The sequence below is a fragment of the Babylonia areolata genome, chromosome 5 (assembly GCF_041734735.1).
Source record: "Babylonia areolata isolate BAREFJ2019XMU chromosome 5, ASM4173473v1, whole genome shotgun sequence".
Lineage (NCBI taxonomy): Eukaryota > Metazoa > Mollusca > Gastropoda > Neogastropoda > Buccinidae > Babylonia > Babylonia areolata.
This window is the reverse complement of record NC_134880.1, coordinates 40,794,106-40,820,271: the sequence shown is the minus strand read 5'-3', so window position 1 is coordinate 40,820,271 and position 26,166 is coordinate 40,794,106. Positions and strand designations below refer to the sequence as shown.

General features: G+C 41.0%; 1 protein-coding gene across 1 annotated transcript in view; it reads left to right on the top strand.

The window, feature by feature from the left end:
- The window catches only part of LOC143282070 (uncharacterized), a 47,410-nt gene extending 23,477 nt beyond the window's left edge, over window positions 1–23,933 (top strand). Inside the window, exons 2-4 of the mRNA XM_076587530.1 lie at window positions 7,433–7,531; window positions 12,823–13,028; window positions 14,315–23,933. Coding sequence (XP_076443645.1) covers window positions 7,433–7,531; window positions 12,823–13,028; window positions 14,315–18,394 — 4,385 coding nt within the window. The 3' untranslated portion in view covers window positions 18,395–23,933. The remainder of the gene's footprint in view (window positions 1–7,432; window positions 7,532–12,822; window positions 13,029–14,314) is intronic.
- Window positions 23,934–26,166: the final 2,233 nt, after the last annotated feature.

Genomic DNA, 26,166 nt, shown 5'->3' with positions numbered 1-26,166 from the left:
GATTCAGTCCAAGGCAGCCGGCTTTCACACCTGTCGACAAACAGTCAAGCGTTTAAAAGTGGCAGTTCTCTTTTTTACGGCTAACAACAGTGGAGAGAAGGGTGAAAAACACTATCTGCACTTCACCGGTAAAGGAGCACGCCTTCCAGTTCCATTCTCTTGTCAGAGATAAAGATGACTTGCCAAGGACTTCTTTCTTTTTTCATTTTCTTTTTCGCTGGGGTTGAGTGATAGAGGCGGGAAGGCATGTGTGTGTGGTGGAGGGAGGGTTGGTTTAGGAAGAAATGATAACTACCCCCGTGAATACCATCTCATAGAGATTACTTGCAAAACGTAAGTCACCTAGCAACACCCATCTCTGATCTATTGAATAGCGTGTTTGTCGAAATTATTGCACTGCTTCTGGCTTCAAAACCTTATATCACAGAAAATATTCAGATTTCTTTTAACCTTTTGGGCTGTGTTTTCTCAAAAGTAAAACAACAGCGTCCTGACCCAAGAATGTGTTCTCTGAATGTGAAATTTCCTATCCGTGGTTGGGTTTTCCCACGCGCAGTATGAATGATGACGTAATGTGTATCCATACATAGTGGCACGAAAGGTATTTCCATTTCCGTTAGGAGCCCCCACTAACGCAGTCCAGTTTCCTGTGAGACAAAACCCCTTAGTGCACCCCTGTGAACCAGCCTGCAGACATAAACGCTACAGCCACCCCCACCATCACCCTCTGCCCCCACTCCCAATCCCCTGATGCAGTTGCAGACCTCGAAGTCGTTAACCTTTGCCACGAGTGGAGGGAGATTGCTCCATTGCCACGAGCAGAGATTGCTGCAGATAATGGCTCAGATAAGAGGGTGAGCGGTGGTATAATTTAGGCTTTCTACAACAGTGCATTTCCAACAGTAGAACCTGCAAATACTAACATGTGTGCGCGTTTTTCACGTCCACCGTCCTTTGGAAAAGCTCTGCTGGAACATTCTTTCACATTAAAGTTCACATGCAAACAGTGCTGTGATATCAACTTTAGTAGGGGGTTTTGTTTGTTTTTAACGTGGAATGTGGCTGAAAAGCACATTCGATTTAAAGTGTTGGCTGCAGTAAAGACACTCTTGCAAAATGAATCCAAACCTTAAACAAAACAAAGGCAAGCCCTTTTCAAAATAAAGAAAAGGCAAGCCTCTAGCCAGTGGCAACCCACTGCACTCTCCACCTGACATTTCCCTTGTCTTCTTGCTTGAAGAAAGGAGACGACCTGGTGGGGAAACATGAAACTAATTGAAGGGGTGGGGAAACGGGCTTTGGTGACTGGTCAGTTTCATTAAAATTGGGTTCGAGGGCGTTGTTTGTAGAACAGAGTGAGCAGACCTTATTTAAGTCACACACAAAGGACTTGATCTGTTTACAAGGTTTCTGTGTGTTGAAATTCGGGCTGCTGTTCCCAGGGAGAGCGCTTCGCCCATGTGCAGCGCCACCTTTTTTCCTTCTGTTTTTGTGTGTGTGTGCGTGTGTGTGTTTGTATGTGTGTGTCTGCGAGTTTTTCACTGTACTGTCAAAGGGAGGGGTAGGGGATCTTCAGAATTTTGTCAGGAACAAACCCTTTTGTTGTTGTGAATCGCCGTCCACTGGATCTCGCTCGGACTTTTGTCTCATCTTATAAAGTAATAGTTTCCAGACAATAAACAGTGCATAAAAGATACTTCCGTAATGCGTTTTCTGGTTCCAATCTAGGGCCGTTTCCATCCAGAACTCTAACGTGTGTGCAGACGTACATGATTGTATGTATTCTTTCTCCCTCTCTCTGCCCCCTCTCTCTCTGTGCCCTTTTCTTGTGCGTAACTTCAACGAGAGGACATGTGTTTGTGTGCATGTCTTTGATTTTGTGAATTATACTCACAAATTTGATGAAAACTACCTTGAAGGCTCGAAATCAACTTCTTTTCTTTTCTTTTTCTATTTTATCTTATTTTTTATTAAATAATATATACAAACGCTTTGACGGCTGTTTGTTTTTGACGACTGCTGTCTTCCCTTTTGCACAGTTGACTGCCACATACACAGTGACGCGCGCGCGCACACACACACACACACACACACACACACACACACACAAAGAGAGGGGCTATGCGAAAATCCTTCGATATGACAGCCTTTGTTGATGTAATTAATATCAGCCGTTCAGAGAGAGAGGGGAGGAGAAATAATCCAGTGCGGGAGAAGTGCCTGACCAGGCTGTTTTGCGGTCAGCCCATGTGGCATTGCCGGTGACTCTCTCTCTCTCTCTCACACACACACACACACACACACACTTTACTCATTCACTCAGTACTAACCAGACATCATTAGGAGGGATGAGTGGGAACTAAAACTTGAACAATTACCTCCATTGTGTGTGTGAGAGAGTAGGTGTGTGTGCGCGCGTGCGTGCTTGCGTGCATGTGTGCTGCTTGCCCCCAACACCACATGCTTCAGGTCCACACCATCGCTACTCCACCTCCCCAAACTCACTCCATCTCTGCGTTCATCATCATCGCCACTCCTTCCTTCTATTCTTTTTCCATGCTGTACGCTTGGCGTTGCCATTGCAAATAGACCGTGTCGGTAGTGTTTCGTGTGACGGTTGCGCTTACACTCTCTCTCGCTCACTCGCTCGCTCGCGCGCGCGCGCGCGCGCGCGCTATCTATCAATCTATCTCGCGCACACACACATAGACACACACACACATACACATGTGCAGATGTGTGTAAACAGGGATGCGCGCAAATGTATGTGCACGCACATATGTGCGCGCGCGCACACACACACACACACACACACACACACACACACACACACACAGAAGTGTTTGGTTTATGCGACGATTTGGAGTTTTCAAGCAAGTACTGGTATCTTAAGGAAAAAGTGTATTACAACCTATTTTCATCTGTATCTCCACAGGCCAACACCGCATAATTATCAGCTTGCACTGTTATTTAAAAGTACAAAAATACACCGTGGAGCATTTACAGTTTGCGCAAAATGAAATGCAACCATCTGTCCAGTCAGCGCCACAATGTCTGTCTTCACTGTGATATAAAGGGGAAGACCTCATGCGTGTTGGCACTGGTTCACAAAGCAAATCTGTCAGCCAGCAGCCTTTGAACAGTCTGGTGTGTGAGTCATACAATTTATGAGAGTCTGTGTACAGTATGTGACCAGTATTTTTGCGTGAATGAATCGGGTGAAGCCAGCCATTTCACAACTCACTCTGTCTGTCTCTCTCTCTCTCTCTCTCTCTCCCTCCCTCCCTCCCTCCCTCCTTCCTGTAGTTGGGGATTTTTTGCATTTGCAGTTGCATAAAGATAGGTTTACTTTATGTGTCTTGTCTTGTCAGGGACACACTTTTGTGCTTGCATACTGTGTGCGCGCGTGCGCACAACCACACACACGCACATGCGCACAACCACACACACACACACAGTCACGCACAACACACACCACACACATACACACACACGCGCATCAGTGACTCAACATGCGCAGTAGACCTTTTCAGGCAATACAACACAACACAGTACAATGTTACTTAGTTAATCCTTCACAGGGGAACACTGCATGTATACACACAAGCATGCATGCACATCCTGTCTGAAATCATCTCAGTGATTTTACGTTCAATTAATGATCAACAAACATTGACACACCCACATACACATGCACCACTTATTGAAGCCCCTCCAAGTGCTTTGTTTTTGTAGGGGATAACCATCTGTGCATGCTTGTGATGCGATTGTAATATGTATATGCAAAAGTGTTTGTATGTGCATGTAGCCTGCAGGCAATATGTAATCAGCTGACAGGTGTAAAGTTCTCAGGAAGTTGTAACAAGACAGTATATAGAAAACGCGCACAGGTTCCTAGCCTAACATTGTCTTGGCAAAAGGGCCACCCAAAACAATGTGCAATTCAACTTGATGCTGATGTTATGCAAAAAAAGTATCCTGTGAGACATGATGACATTAATGGCCGATGCACACAGCTGGGATGACATGTGTATATTGTTCAGGCAGTGAAGCGGAACAGTCTGTACATTGTCTGCCCTTTCATACGCTGATGAAGCCCAAAACACATGTCCAGTCATAGTCTGGCTGTTTTGAATAGATAGATGAGCTGTGAAGGAAAAGCAAGCATTTTTAATTCTGCAATGAAGCGCTTGAATGCAGATCTGTGTGAATTTATGATTGTGTCATCAGTTCATGTAACTGGATGCTTTTTTTTTTTTTTTTTTGCTTTTAATTTTCAACACACATTTTATATTAATCTGTGCATACTTGTTTCTGAAAACAGTGAATGGAAGGTAGTAAGTGGTTATGGCAACAGAAGGCATATTCAGATGGTAGCAAATCATTTGGGATCATGAAAGGGTTTGATCAGTGGAAATTTTTTTTTTTTTTTTTTTTTTTTTTTTACAAAGTCAAAGTCAGTAGAGAAAAGTTTACAAATACAATGCAACACTAAAGAGTTTACAAATACAAAGCAACACTGAAGATGAATTGTTATTACAAGTACTTAGAACACCGTAGATGAGACTGCCAGTAGATTCTATTTTCATACATTGACGATCCTTTTATACTCTACAACTCAATTTTTTTTTTGGGGGGGGGGTTTGTTGTTGTTGTTTTTTCATTTTCTTTTTATAGATTGCATGAACCCCACCCCCATTTTCAGTCGTTACTGGTTACTCAGACAAATTGACTATGACCTGCACAAGCACACTTCAGTCTCAGTGGTTCCACTTAACTAATCGTTCACTTCTGTAGCAGTGCTGTTATTGTTATCTGGCTTTCATATTTTCACAGGAAACTAGTCCTAGGAGCAGTATTCATTGTTTCCTCTCATTTACTTCCTTGTTGGTCAGTAGCAAAAGCTGTTTGTGGGACGAGTGCTTCCCTACATTGAAATCACACACTTTACAAAATACTCTGCATGCTGTGTAATTGTTATGAGTCTACAACTGTACAAGTATTCTGTCTGTATTGTGTGTTTAAGTTAAAATGGGAGAGGATGATGGTATCCAGTGAGAATGAACAATGAACATTTAGAGATATTTCCTGATCAGATATAATGTGACTTCTCTGTTGTCCACATACACTTCATTTTTTACCCAAACCTGTTTACTTTAAGCTTGTTTCGAAAGAGGGCACTGAGGGATTGAGTGGGGGAAAGGGGGGGGGGGGGGGAGCACCTAATAAATTAAACTCAAGATATTTTGTGATCATGAAAGGGGTGGGGTGGGGGAGGAGGACATTTTCAATGAAAGTTTCCTGCTGCCATACATGTGTGTTGCACAGGGTATCTTGGAGTAAAACTGACAGAAATAATAAGTTTTCTACTTCCCCAACTCCTTCCCTTCCTCCACCCACCTCCCACATTCTCTCTTCCCCCTCCCCCTTCCTCTCCTTCTCAGTATGTTACCCTTATTGATCAAAGTGCTGGCTGCCTAATTTAAGATACACAAGTTCTACATTGTTTAAATTTTAATCAAAATTTGTTCCTGGAGTTACAGGTAGTTGAAGGTAGCTGCACTGTTGTATATAGCGAAAATGTGAGTTGTATTGATGGTTTCTTTTTCTTTTCTTTTTTTTCCCTGCATGAATGTTTATTTTTGCTTGTAGAGCTCTGCAGATCTTTTTACAGACCTCAAAGTCAAAGGAAAGAAAATTGTGCATCTGATAGTAATTATGTGGTCATCATTATTTTTATTTGTGACTGAAAGAGACTGTACTTTGACTGTCACCAAATATGCAGATAGAGGACAGGTTTTATTGATCAGTGATACCATCCACAACTGACATCATCTGTGGTTAGAGTCTCATTTACCAGTTAGGAATGTGGAGAATGTTGGTCCTGCTGTTTATTTGTGCAACAGCTGCCAACAGGGTCGATAAGCCGGTAGTGATATTATGCCTTGCAGCAAAGCGGAGTGGGAATTATTGATTGGAAAGCAAGAGGTCTTGTGATGCATGCACTGTGTTTATAGTTTCCAATATCAAACAATAAGTGACAGGGTGTTGATGGGACGGAGAGAAAGAGGTATAGGTCTGATAATACATTTCAGTGAGGAATGCAGCTTTTAGTTTGCTGTAAAGCACCTTGCCACAGGCTGCTGTTATCAGAAAGCCACTGGTGAATTTGACCATTCTTTCCCATCCAAGCACAACTTCTGCTCTGCTCTTTCCTTCCAATTGAAAATGTAGCAAACAGTGCCCATGAAATAATGCACATTTGAAAAATGTAATTTTTGCTAGTGAGGTTAAGCTTGAGACAGGGTGCCCCCTCCTTTGGAAAATGTTCATGTAAGTACCAATTTTAACAGAAAATCAGTTTCTGTCACATATTTAAGGTAAAGTGATCAGTTGCTGGCTCATATGATGATATACTTAATGGAAAAAAGTGCGGGTTGTTTTGTGTGTGTGTGTGTGTGTGTGTTTTTCCCATTTCTTTTAGCTTTATCTAGTGGAGAACTAAATCGCCTTATTGTGTGAATCTGTGCATTTTCTTTTTTCCTTTAAAAAAATTTTTTTTTTTTTTTTAATCTGATGTGAGCATAAAACCATTAGAACTCTGGGCAAATGCAGTGTCAATAGAACATGTATTTTCCCATGACCTGCCTGACAGGGCAAGTGAGTGATGAGTTAACCTTTCCTGAATCTTGCTTTTATGAATGGAGTTTCCATGTTTCTGTACATTTAGAACTGAAAAGTAGTATTTGAGAGCACTTGACATCAGTAATTGATTTGTTCTCACTTTACTACTTCTGTGCTACCTTCCATTCTCAGTGTGGGTGTCACTTCTTTTCATGGATTGATGCTTATTTGGTCATCTTGGATTTTGTTTCATGTTTCACTTTCAGTTTACAATAGCACCATTAAATATGTATTGTATTGCTCTTTGTCACAACAGATTTCTCTTTGTGATCTGTGTAAGATTTGGACTGATCTTCACCAGGAGAGCACATCACTACAGTGCAGTGCCACCCCCTTTTTTTGCATGCCATTTATTTGTTTTCCTCTTAATGTGGACTTTTCTGCAGAATTTTGCCAGGGATTAAACATTTGTTGTCATGGGTTCTTTTATGTATGGTAAGTGCATGCATGCTACAAACAGGACCTCAGTTAAGGGTGTTATCCAGATTATTAGCATCCAGACCACCACTTAAAGTCGAGTGAAGTGGCAGAAAATATTGGCTTGTTTCATTTTTCTTTCTTTTTTTCTTCTCAGTCCCTTGCTTCTAATGATGCTGATACCTATATGCCACAACTCCACTCTTTTCTTGACATTGATGCTCATTCGGTTGTCTTGGAAGTTGTATTCTGTTTCATTTTTCACATTCACTTTCCCTGAGCACCATGACATGATGACTGTTTTACAGGGTGGTACTTTCATCTGTTTCAGGATTCAAGGGCTGGGACAGTGAGGCCACGGGTGTTGACATCAACAATGAACTGGCCCAGATTGCCAACCGTGCTGATCTTGGAGAGGAGGGCCCTAATGGTCAGTATTGATTGGTCTCTTACAACTAGTGCTTTAGCTCATGTAATTATCTGTAATCCTCCTTGACCGATCTGAAGGATTTTCAGTCCATCAGCCAGGTCTGTCATCTTCATGATGTAGTGACAAAGGCTGGATTTTAGCAGCGGCCAAGATGTTAGAACATTTGGTCAGGTGGCTTTGTTCGGTCTCCTGCATGGTTTCTTGAAAGTAGTTGTGTTATCATAAGCTATTATATATCTTCAAGTTACATGATCATCAGCCATTTTATCTTCACACATCATCCTGTCTTCTGTGTTTCCAGATTGGGATGATTTCTGTCAGATTTGATTTAAACACTCTTGTTTTTCTGGACAGCACACTATAATTGGTATACAGAAACCAATCAAACATGAAGTAAATGTGTGATTGCATTGTCCAGTTTTAGTATGTTAATTGTTTTCATTTCAGTCTGTGAACCCTACTTTGTTTTTATTTTCTCACATTACCCATTTTTGTTTCAAGTGTCATGAAGTCTTTGGTGTGAAATGTGTCAGTTTACTCACCTATGAATTATTATCATTCACATCAGTTAATGCTGGTGACTGCAGAGGTTGAATTTCTGCAAATCTGTGCACATATAAGAGATAGAAAGACATCCGGAATAGCTTTGAAAGCATTGGAACATACATTTAATTCTTTAGTTCCCAGAATTATAGGTTTTGTTAAAGAAGAATGAAATTAGTGTGTAAGAGTTGGTGGTGTTTGTGTGTGTGTGTTGTTGCTTGTATTAACTGTAATTAACTCTGTATCTCCATATTAGACTAACATAATGAATCCTTTTTAATCATTGCACAGATAAGAAATCGGGTAAGTAAATTTCATTCACATGAAAGATGCTTTGTCATGGTCGCAAAAAATGTATGAAATGAAAGTAAATGTATTCTTTTTTTGTTTGATTGTTATGATTTCTTTCATTTTCATTTAGTCTTTTTTTTTTCTTTTTTTTTTTTTTGCCTCATGTTCATTTCATGAAGTTGCCAGCAGCTTGCAAATTAAACTAAAATCATTTCATTTCAGCAATTTTCTGTCACCTGTTCTATGCTTTTGTTGGTTCAGTGCTGATTGAGGAACAAAACTGTTTGCTTTTTTTGTCAGGTGTTGTAACAACCAGGATCCCTCCCATCCTCCTGACCCCTTGCCTCTTACTTACAGTGGTTTTGATGTTTGAATGGTTATGTTTGCAGGCTATAGTTTGACTAAGCAGTTGTTTGTTGTCAGATACTGTCCTCTTTTTCTTTTCTTTTTTCTTGTTTTCCACAGTTGTGATTTTTGGTAGCTCAAAAGCATGTATATGGACTACAGCCCAGATAGAGCATGCATAAAGGGAATTATGGAAGTTATTTTCACTCCTTTTTTTCTGATATTATTTTTCAGTCAGTTTGTTTTCATTTGAGACTGATTTCTTTGCAGAAGATAAATAATTATTATCCCTTTTTTTTCCCCACAAAAGTGCACTTCAGACTCATTCCGTACCAATCTCATTTCACCAAAGTTTAGCAGTCAGTGGGTTAATTTGAATGACTTGTGGGATTTTCTAACCTCACGCTTTGATGTGAGTGTGTTGTCTGATTTAATTTGTGAGTAGCTTGAGGGTGGAACAAAAGTAAAAGCAAAAAGGGAGAGTGGGATACACTGATTATACCAAACTGAAAGGGGGTCAATTTCTTTCACACTTAATTGTTGAATTTCAGTTACTTAAGTGTTTGGATTATACATTAATACTAATAATAGAATATATAGAGTGGCAAAAAGCATGTTTCAAAAATGAAAATTTAATGTGAAAGACTCCAGCTTATAGACTGACAGTGATAGTACCAAGTTTGATTGATTTAAAAAATAAAAAAAAATTAAAAAAGCATCTTTAATTTAAAATGCAGCAACATGACAGGTTATACAAGTGGTCTGAAAAGAAATTCTTGACGTTCTAATTGAGAAAGGTCTGAATTAAGGAGTCGTGCATGCTTGTCAGAAATGTTTGTTAACAGTTGATGCTTTCTTATCTATAACAAATATTTAGGTATGCTAACCCCAGCATCATGAAATTTAGATAGTAATTCACAAACCTGAGCAAGAGGGTATTTGACAAATCTAAAAACAACTGACAGTATTTAAGTAAATCAAAATAAATTAGTTTAGTAATTAAATTACCTTATGCACATTTCCAAGTTATTGAGCCACGGTTTCATTGCAAAGACAATGTCATTGGGTTGCTATGCAGGGCCTTCCCTATTCTTTTCCTTGTGGATAATGAATGACATTTTAAGAATAAAGTGTTGAATGTAATAATAATGAAAAAAAACTTTTCTTTTTCTTTCTTTCTTCCTTTTATTTACCCCACCCCCACCCCACTAGCCCCTTCTTTTCATTGTTGGAACTTGTACATTTTCAAAAATATGTTGACTGATATTGTTAGATTGTGTTTAAAGGAATGGTGGTATCTAATGTTGTGTGCATTGTTAATGTCGGTATTTGTGCTCAATATGAAGGCAAATGGTTAATGCCTGCCACAAATAATGTAATGCTAGTGCTATTAAGTTACATACTGACTACATTCTATAATAGATGATTAATGAAGCAAAGTTGCACTTCCAGTTTTAGGCATCACCACATGTCCCATTATTGTTGTTATCCAGTTATAAACAAGCAAAGCACATTGTACATTTATAAGAAAAAATAATTGTCCCATTTTTGACAGTTCCAGAGCACAGTTGTGTTGTGAAAAATAATATCTGCAGTGTTGTTACAGACAGGTGTTGATGCTTTTTGTGAGTGTGACTTTGTCATTGCTTTTTGTAGACTTTGTTATTAGTGTCATCATCCCATTTGATGGACTTTGTTGTTGTGTACATCACCAGTTTACTTTATGGTTCTTGATCTGTTTGTCCCAAAGTACATAAGTTTAAGCTTGCTGCAGTCTGTCACAGTTTTCCCTCCCAAGTAAGCATTCCTTGTTGATGTGGCTGACTAAAGGAAGACCGTCTCAGAGCTGAAGTCAGTCGAATGTTTCCTGAGTGTGTAGGTGGGAGGCTTGTCACAAATATTGACAATAGTAAGAACACATCACCTCAATTTACCAAGTTATGTTGTCATTTGTTTTCCAAGGCTTTACTGTTTACCCACCTGAGGATTGAAAATAATTTGCTACAGCTAACCTTCAGTGTTCTCTGTAAACGAATAAGAGAATTGTGTCCTGAAAGAATGTTTTAGAAAATTTTAATTAAAAAATCGCCTTGTTGTCATTGCCAGGGGTAGGCTCTTGTGGCTGGATCAGTGTGATCTGTGCCATAAAGATTGTTCATGCTGTTAGAAAGTGTCAAAAGCACACATGTGCCTGCACTGCTCTCTTCAGTGGCACTTCAAGAGCACCTGTCCAGATATATAATTCAGAAGACTGGTTCTACCCGCCACCCCACCCCTGCACACACACACACACACACACACACACACACACACACACACACACACACCTTCCACTACAAGACAGGCTCTAAGATAATTGCTCAGTCACAGTGCTAAACTGAGCGTGAGTACTTCCTGAAACGGAGACATCCAGAGATTCTTCTTCTAACCACAATCTTCATGAGCCTGACAACACTGGAAACTTGGGGAAGTACTGACCACAGGCATGGACAGAACTGCTGAAGGGGAAATTAAAAACTGGTGTCTGAAAGCACTGCCTGATGTTGCACAGTCCTGACATAGTTCCCATGGAGTTACAGTTTGGTTGGAGATTTAGGGGATCTTCTTCTGAGCAGCAACTCCCATATTCACACATATGTAGGAGTGATCTTTTACATGCATCTCTGTTCTTGACGTGCCAAACTTTTTTGGGGGGTGCATGCTGGGTATGTTCTTGTTTCCCGCAGTGGCTACCATGGATTACAGTATCTTAAAATTTGATATGTGCATTTGATCTTATGCCTGCCTGTGTACGCAAAGAAGTTTCAGGCACTGATGGGCCTATATTTCTGTTGGACTGGAAGATGGAAAAAAATCTCCACCCTTAACTCACCAGGTGCCATAACTGGGATTCAAACCCAGGAACCCAAGATTGAAAGACCAGTGCTTTAACCACACAGCTGTCGCGCACATTTTTAAAGGGATGTATGTCATGCTGGTTTTTTTTGTCATATTCTGGTATCCAGGAGATAGGCACCTGCAGTTTCAGGAATTTTCAGCAGCTCTTTTAGAAACATACCTGTGAAGTGAACGAGACTGCAGTGTTGTCCAAATTTTCCCATATTCTCCCATAATACACAAACACTCCGTGGAAAAAGCTTGTCAGGATTGAAACTGTACATGATGATATGAAGACTTCTGAAGAAACAAAAAATGAAGTTTGAATTCTTCCCCATGGTAGATGGGCGGGTACTTCTGGCTGATTTCTGGGGGGTTTTGTGTTGTTGTTGTTGTTTTTTTTTGGGGGGGGTTGTTTTTTATGTTGTCCAGCATTATTCGTAATATCAGTATGCATTTGATTTTCTACATAATGTTAGGGATTGCTGTTTTAATGATACGGATTAAGAATACATATATGTGCATGCATTTGTCGGTCACTGATGAATATCAGTTTTGTCAGATACTTGAGATGAATATCGGTTTTGACATATACTTGATTTAGGTGCGCACACGCGCACGCACACACGCACACACACACACAATTAATGAAATGAAACATATATTTATAGATTCCTTGCTCACCATTGGTGATTACCAAAAAAAAAAAAAAATCAAAACAGTTTCTATGACTCATCTAACAAATCTGATTTGTGATAATATGATGTTGTTTTTGTTGTTTTATGTGCTGATTGTGTGTGTGTGTGCGTAAAAACAAACTGGACAACACAAGGTGGATGTATCCCATTTTTTGTTCAAGCATATTTTTCTTTTGCATAATGTTTATGTATTTACAGATAGGAATATATTTACAAAACTATTGGAAGTTTGCTAAGTTGTTTTGATTTACCTATTCATGTGTTCTTGGGGGGTGGGAGGATCTTACTCTGACATGAAAGACTTTCTTGTGCCGTGACTCTTAAGTGAGCATAATCATTCAACACTGATCAGAAAACTGACTTTGAATACTTTCTTTGCATCTTTGACTCTAGGTTAGCATTCAGCACTGCTCAGAAAACTCTGATATTAAATACTTTCACTTTTTGTGTCTTTGACTCTAGGTGAGCATATCATTCAACACTGCTCAGAAAACTCTTGACATTAAATACTTTACCTTTTTGTGTCTGTGACTCAAGGGGAGCGTATCATTCGACACCGCTCAGAATACTCTGCTGTGGAACTGCTGATCAACCCCCAGGCCCAGACTGTGAAGGAGTCCCTGAAGGCCATTCTGACGCAGCTGTCAGCCACCAAACTTGTGATTTACGCAGGTTATGCGTTCCAAGGCACCGCAGCCTGGGTGGTTCAGGATGACCTGTTCTCGTTTGCCACCTTCAACCAGGTCAGTGGGAGAGAGGCTTTGTCCTGTTGATCTTGTCTTGTCAGTTCTGTGTTTGTTGGCAGACTTCTTTGCCATAATATTAAGTAGTTGTTTTTAACTGGTTTTTGATATAGTATTTAAAATATTTTTTCTACATTGTTTTAAAATCTTGAGGTGATAAATTGAATGGCTGGTATATTCAGGGATGTGAGAGCTTTGCAGAAACATTTAAAAGCGGTTTTCTTTTTTTCTTTTTTTTTTCTTTTTTTTCTTTTTTTTCTTCTTTTTTTTAATCTGTCAGTTGAGCATGACTGTCACTGAGTTGTCGTTGAATTCCAAATACCTGTGCAAATCTGGATAGAAAATGGGGAAGGGGTTGAAACTTGGGTATGATATCACCAACAACAGCTGTTGCGACTCTAATGCTGATATATTTAACAACAAAAACCATACAGAGAACTACTGACTTGCTCTTTTAATCTGTCCCGATAATGTAAGTCCCGTTTCTAATCTGTTCTTGATTGATAATGGAACCAGCATTGTGCAAGACATTACTTAGATCAATCTGACAGTTAATTCTGAGTCATATTTTTCATTATACATAAATGCAAGAGCATGCATGTGTGTGCTACTTACACAAAAACACTTAATACATAATTTTTTCCATGGATCAATATCCAGTACCAATGCTGCTCAAAGTGCCTTACATCATCCAGTTGAATATAAACAGGCCTTAAAAACATTTTTACAGCTCTTTGTCAACAAAAATATCCAATGTATTCACATATAAAAATTAAAAAACACATTTCAGAAATAAATTAAATGATAAAGGTTATTGAATTGATAAGGCTTAGATTAAATAAAAATGCATTTAATAAAACACACGCTTACACGGATGCAATATCAAATGCACTGAAAGAGAATTGCATAAGCGTCAAAAGCGTTTGTGTATTTTAAAACAGTGTGTCATACAGTGAGAGAAATGTAACAACCCATTGAGTGAAAGTGCTGTTACAGGTTAACTGTGTCATACAAATTGGGAGAAATATAATGATCTATTGGTGATTGGGGTGTTACAGGTGTTAATGACCATTGGTGATACTGGTTCTGCAGATCTGTGCTAATGATGCATTGGTGATTGTGGTGTTGCGGATGTTGGCGATTGTGATGTTACAGGTGTTAGCGAGCCATTGGTGATTGTAGTGTTTCTGGTATTAATCATCCATAAGTGATTGTGGTGTTACAGGTGTTAATGATCCATTAGTGATTGTGTTGCTAATGATCCATGGGTGATGATGATGTTACAGGTGTTCAAAGATGCCAATGTGGAAAATGCCCTCAAACAGATTGAGGGAGCCACCTTGATGCTCTACACCACATCCCCAGGTGACTGGACTTCAGCTCTGAAAGGGTCAGATGTTGAACGGCTGTTGAAGGTGTTGGTGAACCCCAAGCCTCACCTGGAGCATGTTCATGGTGTGGTCCAGTTTACGGCCTACGTGGGCAACCTGGTGCGGGCCATCCCACTGGGCTCCATGCTGCAGGCGTCGGACGTCATCGGCAACATCTCCTTCACCCGCCCCGTGCTTTACATCTTCCCCGGCCACCATGGGGATGCCGCTCTGTTTGGTATGAAAGGCTTTAACATGCTGGTGAATGGTGGCTACAGTCGCCACTCCTGCTTCTGGGACTTTGTGCGGCACCTGGACGGCATTGACGCTCTCCTGCTGACCCACCTGGGCCCAGACAACCTGTTTGGCATCAAGGCCTTGCTGGAGAGGAAGGCCATTGACACCATCCACCCAGACATCGACTACATGTACATGAACACTGGCAAGGTGGCCAATGGCACCAAAGCCATTGAAGAAGGGGGCAACAATCCTGACCTTGTCATCAACCTGGCCACGGAAGGAAGCCGCCTGTTGGAGCTCAGTCGTAAATTGGGTCACTCACCCCATCCACTGACCCGGGCACCGTCAGGGAACCTTGAACCCATCAACCTGTTCCACAAAGTCGGCAAGGGGTCGCTGGACATGTACGTGTTGAACCCAGTTGGCGATGCCAAGGAAATGAAAGACTTTCTTTCTCAGTGGGATAAGCAGGTGTCCAGTTTCAGCCAGGCCAATGGTATCCCCATCCCCAACTGTACCTCTGTCTGTGCCCTGCTGGTGGTCCGCCCTGCCAGCCCCACAGAGAATGTCACCCGCATTCTCTTCCCTGGTACAGCCCCTCAGTACAAGCTGCTCGAAGGTCTGGAGCGTGTAAAGCATCTTGATTTCCTCAAACACCCAACCTTCTGCACCCAGGATAAGGCAAAGAAACCACCTCCAGCTACTGCTGGTGGACGAACAGGTCCTGGAAACCGCAAACCTCCCTCTGCTGCTTCTTCTCGATCAACAGCCAGTGCTAAGCCTGAGCCACTCTCTGCTGCTGCCTCTCGATCACCAAAGCCAGCACCCCCAAGGCATCTGGAAACAAAAGCAGCTGCCAGCAAACTGTCAGCAGCACCCAGCAAAACTGCCAAACTACAGAAAGAGAACAACAACAAGAGGGCCTCCAGTGCCAAGGACAAGGAAAAGGTGAAGCTGGATGAGAAGGAAAAAGAAGACAAATCGAAATCTTCCACTTCCTCCAGTCCCTCCAAGGCGTCAGTGAAGACCACATCCCCAGTGAAGACTCCTTCATCCCCTTCCAAGACCCCAGTGGCCGCCTCCCCCAGCACTGCCCCTGAAGTCGCCGCCGCCCCACCACCTCCAAGTCAGCCTCTGGCCCCTGAACCTGTTCCTCAGGAACAGCCATCGCCCTTGTCTCCACAAGCCAATCACATTGACCAGGACTTGAGCCCAGCAACTGATCTGATGCAGCAAGCTCCTGCCAAGCCAGACCTGATGATGGGTGGAGATAACCGCTTGGTGGATGCACCGGAAGAATCACCACAGCCTGAGGCGTTCGAGAGCAGTGCTGATGCTGCCCCTCAAGAGGCAGCAACTCCTGCTTTAACGGAACAGCAAAGACTGAAAGAGCTGGGAATCTACGATGATGATGACGATGAGGGAGTTGATGATGGTTTTGATGACAGGGAGAACGAGGCAGGGTTTGGCACACAGCCCCAGTCCCTCCCAGAACCTCCAGCAGCTGTGGAGACCGCGCCTAGTGCAGAGCCTGACCTGATTCAGGATGCATTGTGTCAGCCGTCCGCCATGGAACAGTCACAGCTGTTTGAGGAGGAGATAGAACCAGACTACAGCGCTGATGTCAAAGATGCTCCTGCTTCTGCTGACCTAGCAGAGTCTGTCTCCCCTGAACCAGAGCCAGACAACTTAAAAGAACAAAGTCCAGCTGTTTCTGATGATGTCAAAGAAGACAGTCCCATGCCTGAAGAACAACACTATGACAAAGAGCCGTCCCCAGATCAAGAGAACGAAGAACAACAATATGACAAAGAGCCGTCCCCAGATCAAGAGAAGGACATGAGTCCAGCCTTGGAAGAACCCAGCTTTGCTGATGACCCAGTTGAAACACAAGGTAGTAACAACATCGCACAGAATATTCAGTATGGCATGACCAATGACAATGGTTTCCAGATGGGTGGGATCCGTGAAGAGGAGGAGGAGGAAGAGGAAGAGGCAGCCGACAGACAGAATTTGGAAAGAGATTCTCAAGGGCTGATGGGACAACCAGACATGACCAAACAAAGCATGGAAGAAATGGGAATCTATGATGATGATGATGATGATAATGAAGGCCAAGATGAAGAGGCTGCTGAAGCTGGTTATCCTGAAGATTATGGAAAAGATAACTATGCCTATGAGAACGATGGTAACCTTGAAGATGAGGAGATTTGCATGGCAGCTGGCTCTGGCGATCAGCACGCAGAAGATCAGACACAGGCGTTCGGAGATCAGGATCACCAGAGTTCTAACATTCCTGAAGCCTTTGAAAGAGACGAGAGCCCGACCCCCATGGAAAAACAGATGGAACCAGAGGCAGAAAGGGGGCCTGAAGTGGACAGCGGACAGGAAGACACAGATTCCATTGATGGAGGAACACCTGACCATGACAAAGACATTGACGAAGCTCTGGCAATGCAGCAGCAGCAGAAACCAGACCCCCTGGAGGATCTGATGGCAGGACAGGACACAAGTGCGGGAGACGGGGAGCAGTTAAACCCTTTCATTGGCCTTGGTGCTCAGAATGCTGGTATGGCTGCAGATGCTGATCAGCTGAAGGACAGTGAAGTCAATCCTTTTGAACAGGATGAGCTGAACGATATGCAGCAGAGAGGGGGGCCTGCAGAGTTTGATCCCCTTGCCCAGTGGGGACCTCCCACCGGTCTGCCCGCTCCTTCTCCACTGCAGGATGAGTTCAGCACAGAGCAGGACGCAGGACAAGTGCAGGAGGCTATGGATGATGCACATGAAGAGAGTCTGCTTCAGGATGAAGCTGTTCTTGGACAGGAGGGAGAGGACCACAGGGGTGAAGACCATATGAGAGGACAAGAATTCGCAGCCCTAGGAGATGGGGAACAGGTTGTAATGGCTGGGGGTGATACTGAAACAGCTCATTCAGACAAGGGCAGTGAGGTTGACGCATCAGAATTTGACCCTCTGGCAGAGTGGGGTCAGCCCATGGGCCTCCCCTCCCCTCCCCCACCAGAAGCCAGCAGTAAGGCTTCTGCTAAAGGTGGTGCTGGTGACACCAAGAAGGCAGAACCCAAAAAGCAGGGTGCTTCTCCAATGAAAGGAAGACCAGGAACTGCGGAAAGAAGACCAACTTCAGGTGCAGCAAAATCTCCCACAAAGCCAGCCAATGGCACCGCAGAGCCTCCCAAGTCTGCTCGTTCCAAACCAGATCCCAAGAAAGCCAGTCTGGATGCATCGCGTTCTGCTCGCCCAGCCAGTGGCAAATCTTTAGATACATCACGGGTGGAGTCTAAGCCCCGGGTCTCGTCAGCCCCTACCGCACGCAAACCAGCTAGTGCGTCCAAAGCACGCGCCTCTCCTGACGTAATCAAGATGCCTCCTCTGCCTCCCTTCACCCCTTTTTACATGGATTTGACCTACATCCCTAATCATGGCGACATCTCCTATGTCGATGCCGAATTCTTCAAGCGCATCCGCGCCCGGTACTATGTCCTGAGTGCCCGCAACCCCAACCCCAAAGTTCTGGAGATGCTGATTGACGCAAAAGCCACATGGGATAAAGCCAACGACCATGAAGTCACTGTCATTCCGACCTACGAAACCCAAATCCTGCAGCATTGGATGGCTGTCCACAAGGAGAAGCTGGCAGAGAGCAAGATCGAGATTGCCCCTGCGGCCAGTCGCTGCACAGTCAGGTTACAGGACCATGAGGACAGCTGCTACACTTACAGGCTAGAGTTTTGAGCGTGTTGCCACGGGCTGTAGGCGGACCACCCAGGGGGAAAGGAAGGGAGAGGTTTAACTGGCCAATCTGGGAGGGCTTCATGTGTGTGCATTTACAGAGTGAAAGTTCAAGCTTTTTTGAGGATAGGATTTAGGATGGATACTGCTTTAGCTTAGAAATGGGAATGAAGGGCCAAGCAAGTTTGCTGTATTCACAAACATTTTTTGGTTTTGTTTCGTTTTTCATATAATTGCTTGTGGTATTCGGATCTGATGGTATTGCCCCAATACAATTCTCCGTTCTTGTATGGTATGGCTTCATTTTCACTTGGAAATCTGATCTAATCAGGTCTTTCCCCAGTCTCTCACTCTCCTCTTCTTCTCCCATCCCAGCCATTTTTTTTTTTTTTTTTCCATTCTGCTTTGTTATTTATTTAGCTCTGGTGCTTTGTCTTTATGCTTTTGTATGTGTATCTGTGTGATCTGTTTCGTCTTCTTTTTTCTCCTCCTATACCCCATTTTATGAATATTTCTCAGGATCACACAAGCTGCAAACTTTGGTAGGTTGTTTACCATTCAAACAAGAATCTTGGGGAGATCTACATGTACAAAGTGATTATTGCTGGGATGTTTGTTGTTGGTTTTTTTTTATTGTCATTTTAAAGAGATTATCAGTAACTACCTTCAGTGGTAAAAACAGCATCTTTATCTAAACCTGTCTCCTCTGTTGTTGTTTTTATTTTTGGTATTCCCTGGGAGGAACAGTTAATGTTTATTCTTAAATGGTCCTAGATTTGTTTTTCAGCAAGCATGTGTGTTTATAAGACTTCTAAGCAAATATCATTGCAATAATAAAAGCAGTGCTGTCAATAAACACAGAAACCAAGTACCTATCACATGGCTTTCTAGAGTGAGAAATTGGTTGAAATATGTCAACTCATGAATGTAATATGGTTGTTTCAAGTTAAGAAAAAGACTTGTAAACAAAAATAGCATAACATTTCTGTAATTGTGCAATATAGTTTTGATTAACCAGTAATCTATGCTGTTTTCAGCATCTGTGTTTGAAACCAAAGCAGTGATGAGAAAGGATTTGTCTTTGGGTCTTCATCCCTATAGATCTAACTACTAAAAAGAGACATGTATGAGCATCATCTGGACACCGTAAGATGAAATCAGATTCAGTTCTTTATTGAGAGTTTGAAAATGACTTGACTGCTCATTTTAAACCAGTTTGCCTTGGTTTTTGTCATTTAAGATTGACTGTGTGATTTGTCAGTCCATTAAAGGAATTATTCTGGCACTTGGGAATGGCACAAACATGGCAGTGTGATGAGACGAGCTGTTTTGGAGACAATCATATCAGCAAGCTATACCTTTGAAATACTTATGATTTTTTCTTTTGGATGTGTCTGTGGGGTGAAAATTGGATGCTATGCTGCCATTCCTAGGTTTCATTTGTGAAATACACAATGTGCCCTTTTCTCTTGGAATCTCACATTTTACTGTATTTCCAAATTTACGAAGTTTCAATATTATTATGATTCATTGAAAATAACAGCATTGTGGAGGTTGTTGTGAGAGAGGTTTTGTGGGGGTTAGCAATTTTGTGTAACTGGGAAAAAAAAGCCTTGTTCAGATTCAGTCTTTGTCAGACTACGCACTTACCTTCTGTGCATTTATGGATTTTTCAGTTTCTTGGTCCCTTTTTTTCTTTTTTTTTTCCTCCTCTTCTATTCGTTCCGTGAGAGGCACTGTGTATTATATTGAATGTTGGGAAAGGAAATTTTGTGTGTGACTGTGAGTGGTTTTCTTCTGATGAAAAGAAAGTCAGTTCAAAGAAAGGGAGACAACTCAAAGTAACTTGAAGCAAAGAAGCTGCGTGTGTGCATGTATGAATCAGTTTTGTAACCAAGATTTTCTAAGCTGTTAAACAGTTGTTTTAACAAATTTGGGTAAGAGGCACAGGAAAATTGGCGAGTGTGAATTGGAATGGACATTGCAATCATTTTTAATGACTTGTGAAACCAAAAAAAAATATGAAAAGGAAAATGATATGGCTATTGTTAGTGAACAACTTGGCATTTTGCTTTTATTGGTCAGACATCCAGTCTGAAACATTATCAGCTAGATGTGAGTTTGAAAAGTTCTGAAGCATTTTCATATTAAGAAATAGTGAACGGTTTCTTATCATCGACAGCCTTGAAACCATTGTTGGCATTCTTGTTGGTAGTGATATGATACTGATACAGTTGGTAGTGAGTTCTGAAGCAAGTCCATATTAAGAACTTATTGTTCTGTTTCTTATCACCGACAGCCTTGAAATCGTAATTAGCATTCATATCAGTAGTTCTATGATGTATTCCTCTTTTTGTTTCATTGGTTGTTTCTCCAGTTTCTTTTTTTCAGAACCTGCCAGTGTTAGGAAGTAAGAATTTTTTTGTAGGCTTTCCTTTTGAATCCCCATATGATACACGCTGGTAACAGTGGCCGTTTTCAGCTGTCACCTGCAATGAAGTGATGATACAGTGGTCCACAATATGACTGAAAGTCCAAGAAAAAGTATTACAAGCTGCAGACATGTTTAACTGTCAGTATGATTTTGATGTTTATAGCCTTCATACCTGTATATTTTTTTCTTTGAGATTTTTACGTTCTGTATAAGATGCTATGTTATTTGTGTATAAATAAAACAACAACAAAAAAAGTCTTGCTTTATTTGCTGCTTGGAGCTGTTAGTGTGGTCTCTTTTGTGTTCAGCAATGCCATATGTGTATTTTCTTACCTTTTGACATAAATGCAATCCTGTCTGCACTTGTCTTTCATATTTCTGAAGCAACTTGCAACTTGCTTTTTTTCTGTTTTATAAATATGTGTTTCAGTTGTGTGAGTGTGTGTTTAGCATATAGAATCACTGTTAAAGTTTTTATCTGGATTTGCTAACTGTGTGGAGAAAGCATAAACTTGAGGTTAACCACATGCAGCTAATTAATAGTTGAAATTGTTCATTTGTCATAAATCAATCTGCGAAGCATATTCAGTAGATTGATTGGACATTCAGCATAGTAAGAAACATGCATAAACCATGGTAATAAGTCAGTGTATAATGAACACACTCAGTTGCCAGCCTATCATTTTGTCTTTGTTGGTAATGTGTTATCACTGTAAATCAAGTTTGTAACCAGCTGAGAATGGTAACATACCCCACCCCCACTCATGTTTGTATTCAGTTTATGTTATAACATGTGTCCCTCTTTTTTGCTTGGATTGTTCTCAACTTGTCTTTTCATTTTTAGTACGTTGAGTGCCATTCAGAGGCCATTCATAGTGTGTGTTTGTGAGGGATCTGTTACTGCTGGAGTACTGAGGAATGTGCATCACAATTCACATGAGTTATGCTTGTGTGGTTCACCTTTGACTTATAGAAACATAGCATCTTATGCCGAAGGAACAAACAAAACTAGCAAGCACATAAACTGAAGAATGAAAAAGGGGGTTTGTTTAAGCTTGCAGTAAATAAAAAAACAACAATGCACTGCTATATTCAAGGAAGATCAAGTGATCACTAGGGTTGAAATAAATTCCCCATTCTCACCCATACTCTTTCCATCAAAACTGTGCACCACTATTGTGCAAGTGTTGTGTTCTTTCAGTTCCTGTCATAGTAGGTTGCTCTATGCCTAAGTTGGGAAAGGAACTTATGAAATTAGCAGTACAGTGCAATGCCTGTTTTTAATGTCCTTTTTTCTTTTCCCTTTTTTTTTTAATGATTATTTTATTCATTGAAATTTATTTATTCTGCATAATTTAGCCACAAACAAGTAGTTGTTCAGTCCTGATTCTTTTATTTCTGTGAAGTTTATGGTGCACATGGATCCTTAACTAATTGTATTCTTCAAAAGGAAAGAAAGGAGTCTACACCTGCTTCATTGTGACGGAATATTGGAAAAGTCCTCACCATGTGTGGGACTTGGTTACCAATGTAGGAACTCTTCTTCCACTTGGTCACTACTCTTGACTCTTGTGTGTTGTTCCAGTGAAATCTGCTGCAGTTTTTCCTCTCTTTTTTTGTGATGGAACTGGCTCCCAATACTCGTCCTTCAGTCCTTCCTCCTTCCCAAAGAAAATTGGGCCTTTTTCTCCCCCATGTTGTTAGGTTCCCACCCCTCTCCCCAGATAAAGGCAAAAATGTTCTGGCTTTATCCAAATGGTGTAAAGCTTGTCAGACAGTGAACAACATCCTTTATATACATTTTATCTGTATCTTGCGATTACTTTTTTCTTGTTCTTTTTTAAATCCAGATTAGCGGATGCTTTCTCCAGCTTCAATAATGGACCGTTTATCTTGCTGACCAAATAATTGGAAATTCTTGTGTTCCTGTCCAAGAAATATGGCTGATAATTTTAGAGCAGCCAGTGCAAAAAGTATTGTTGGGCAATAATACACTTGTCATGTTAACATCTGTCTTTCTTCCTCAAGATCATCTTCGGTGCATGTACAGAATAATGTTGAATATCCAGTCTTTAAAAGATTGCTGGGTAAATACAGGCTTTTCATGTGAACATGAGTCTTTCTTCTTTGACATCTACTATGGTGCATGTACAGCATATTGAACCGTGTGATGGCATTGAGTGTACACAACTTGTGACAATGTAGTTAAAGCACTGCTCTTGCCCCACTTGATACACCCTTTTTGCCTTCATGCTTTTATGCTTGACTGTGATTGAATCAAAAGTGTCACATATTCTGTTGCAGCGTAATCACATACTACATTTGGGTGTATCGGAGCTTTTCATTGCCCTTCAGCTGCTAAGCTCATGAAGCACATACCAGTCCTGTGTAGTTTGTACGTTCATACGTTTGTGTGTGTGTGTGTGCATAAGTTTATCTGCATGAGCACCGCGCACAGAAGGTCAACAGCTAGTTGATGTAAGGTGACTGCAATGTTTTATGCATGCTTGCTGCTCTTTTTTTTTTCTTTTCTTTTTTTTCCCTCAAATAATTGATTTTGTGACATTTTTTTGTGCAGAGTTATGTTTCAAATATGGCTTTGTCGGAACCCAGTATGTCTTTTTTCTTTGTTTTTAAGGCATTGCTTTGATTTTAGGGTTTTGTTTGCTGATGGTGTTTGGTAAGGGGTGTAATTTCAGTCAGCTGGATGTGTTGGGTTTTTTATTGTCATTTTCTGTGTGTTGTGAGAGACTGAGAGAGTGGAAGTTACTTTCAAATAGTGTGCCAGTCTTCAGACATTAGTGTTGTCACTGAACAACAAAGATTGCTGTGAAAGAGTTTTATCTCCAACTCTTCTGATTATTACATTTGTATGGAAACGCAAATTTATTTACGCAGTCATTAATTTTTTTGTTTACTGCCATGTCTGCTCCCCTTCCTCCTTTTTATTAATTTTTCTCTCATTTTTTTATGGAGCATTGTTCTGTGCAAGCAGTTTGATTTCCACGCTGTGAGTTTTTGTGTTGTTATTTTGTTGTTCTTTGTTGTTTTGCTCATCCTGTTTTTTGATCATGTTCAGTGTTGTCAGTAAACATTTTCAAAATGCTGTTTTTTGGTGTTATACTGTTGAAAAGCGTGTGTTGGTGGTGTTATGCTGTGGGAAAGAGTGAATGTGTTTGTGGTGTTTTGCTGTGGGAAAGTGTGAATGTGCATTAGTGGTGTGGGAGAGTGAATGTGTGTTAGTGGTGTTACGCTATAGGAAAGCATGAATGTGTATTAGTGGTTAGTGGTGTAAGGCTGTGGGGAAGAGCGAATGTGAGTTTGTGGTGTTGTGCTGTGGGAAAGTGTGAATAAATCTGTGTTAGTGGGAGAGCAAGTAGTGTGGTGGCCTAGTGGTAACACACCCACCAAGGAAGTGTGGGTACACATCCACCTGGGAAGTGAGGGAATCTGAACACACAGGATCAAATCCCACTCTTGGCAGTATTTTCTCCATCTCCACTAGACCTTGAGCTGAGGTTTTGACGCTATTCATTCAGATGAGACCAAAAACAACAGGTCCCATGTTTTGCATGCATATAGTACACGTAAACGAAGCCACAGCAACATAAGGGTTGGCCTTAGCAAAATTCTGTAGAAAAATCCACTTTGATAGGAAAACAGTGTTACTGGCAGAATAAAGAAAAAAATATATAGATGGCACTGCACTGTACTGAAATCGTCTCCCTATGCAGAGCTGCTGAATTTCACAGAGAGAAATCTGTTGTGACAAAAGAGTAACGCAATACAAGTGAGAGAATCCTGACATTATAATATTTGGACAATTCATCCCTGAATGTCTCATTTTAGCATGATAATTTTCTTCTGATGGAGGTCCTTTTTTCTGGTCTGTGATCCTGGGATAGATCCAAACATATGAAGAGAGAAATAGGATACAGGTAAATTTTATAGCTACACTATCAGAAATTTTAACTTGAGCAGACCAGTACACTTGAAACACAAAAAAGTAACCTTCAGATGTTTCCTTTTTTTTTCTTCTTTTTTTTCTTTTCCTTGGGGTGGGGGGAGGGGGGTTAGTTGGGTGGTTGTTTTTATGATACCAAGTCTACTTGTGAATTGTGAGCATGTCATATGTGTGCTAAGAAAAATCAGGAAGGCAAAGTACTATTTTTGGACAACTACTGCTTCCTGCTCACAGATAATATGTATTGCAGGTACACATTCTGAGGAAATGGGAGACTGGTATTGAGAACATACTGGAGAAATAGTTCTAAAACGATAATTATTTGTATTTAGAATGTCGATATGTTGTGGTCTGAACTGATTCTGAACAATATAAATTTAATTATTACCGTCTTCAGGTATTTAAAATTTCTTGTGAATCCATATATGTATATATATATATATAATGCCAATGTTTTGTTTCTTGCACTTTTATTTTCATCATCGCAGATGGGTTTATCATACCATTTTTAATATTGTGGGTGTACTAGTTTATGTATGTATTCATTTGTTCATTATTTATTCATTCATTTTATGATTAGTTTCAGTTCACTTTTAATTTGATCCCTTGCATCTTATGGCATGCTTATGTGGATATTGTTTTTGTTTTTCTATTTGGTATGTACCAGTCACAAGACCATGCACTTGAAAAATCAAGCAGAAAAACGGGTAAATGAAATTTAGTCAAGAAACCAAAAAGAAGCATACAAAGTTTCTGGGGAAACCCAAAACACTGGCAACCAGCTGAAATTCTGAACCATTGATACATATCACTTGATCTGCAGAATAGAGAACATTATTCTTCCAATCATTTGGATATGGTTCATTCTGCCAACAGTCACTTGCATCAGCAATAAGAAAGCTGTTCCTCCATCAAAGGAACATGATCATGTACTTGGCCCTTTCCCAAACTGGAGACGGATAAAATTTCCAAAATTCTGCTTGTGGTGTGCATGTATCTCCACAAAAATGATAACTCTCAGTTTGCCATGTCATCATTATCACATGATATATATTAACGCATCACTACCTCACAGATGTAAGCCAATGTCACAGACATAATAAATAAAAACTAAGATACCTGATAATCGAAAACAAACTCATCGTAACTCACATCACTTACACCAGGCATTCCTCCTCCCACAAACATTGCTACTTGACAACCCACCAGACCAACAATATAACAGCTGTATCCCTACAAAGCCACCCATAACACAAAGCAAAACGGGTATGATTTTGACACATGATCACAAAAGACAACATTTCGGAAGGTAATTTGGTGTTGGTCTCGTTCAAACCTATCCTCATTGCTGGTTTCACCCACCACAAGATGCAGGTT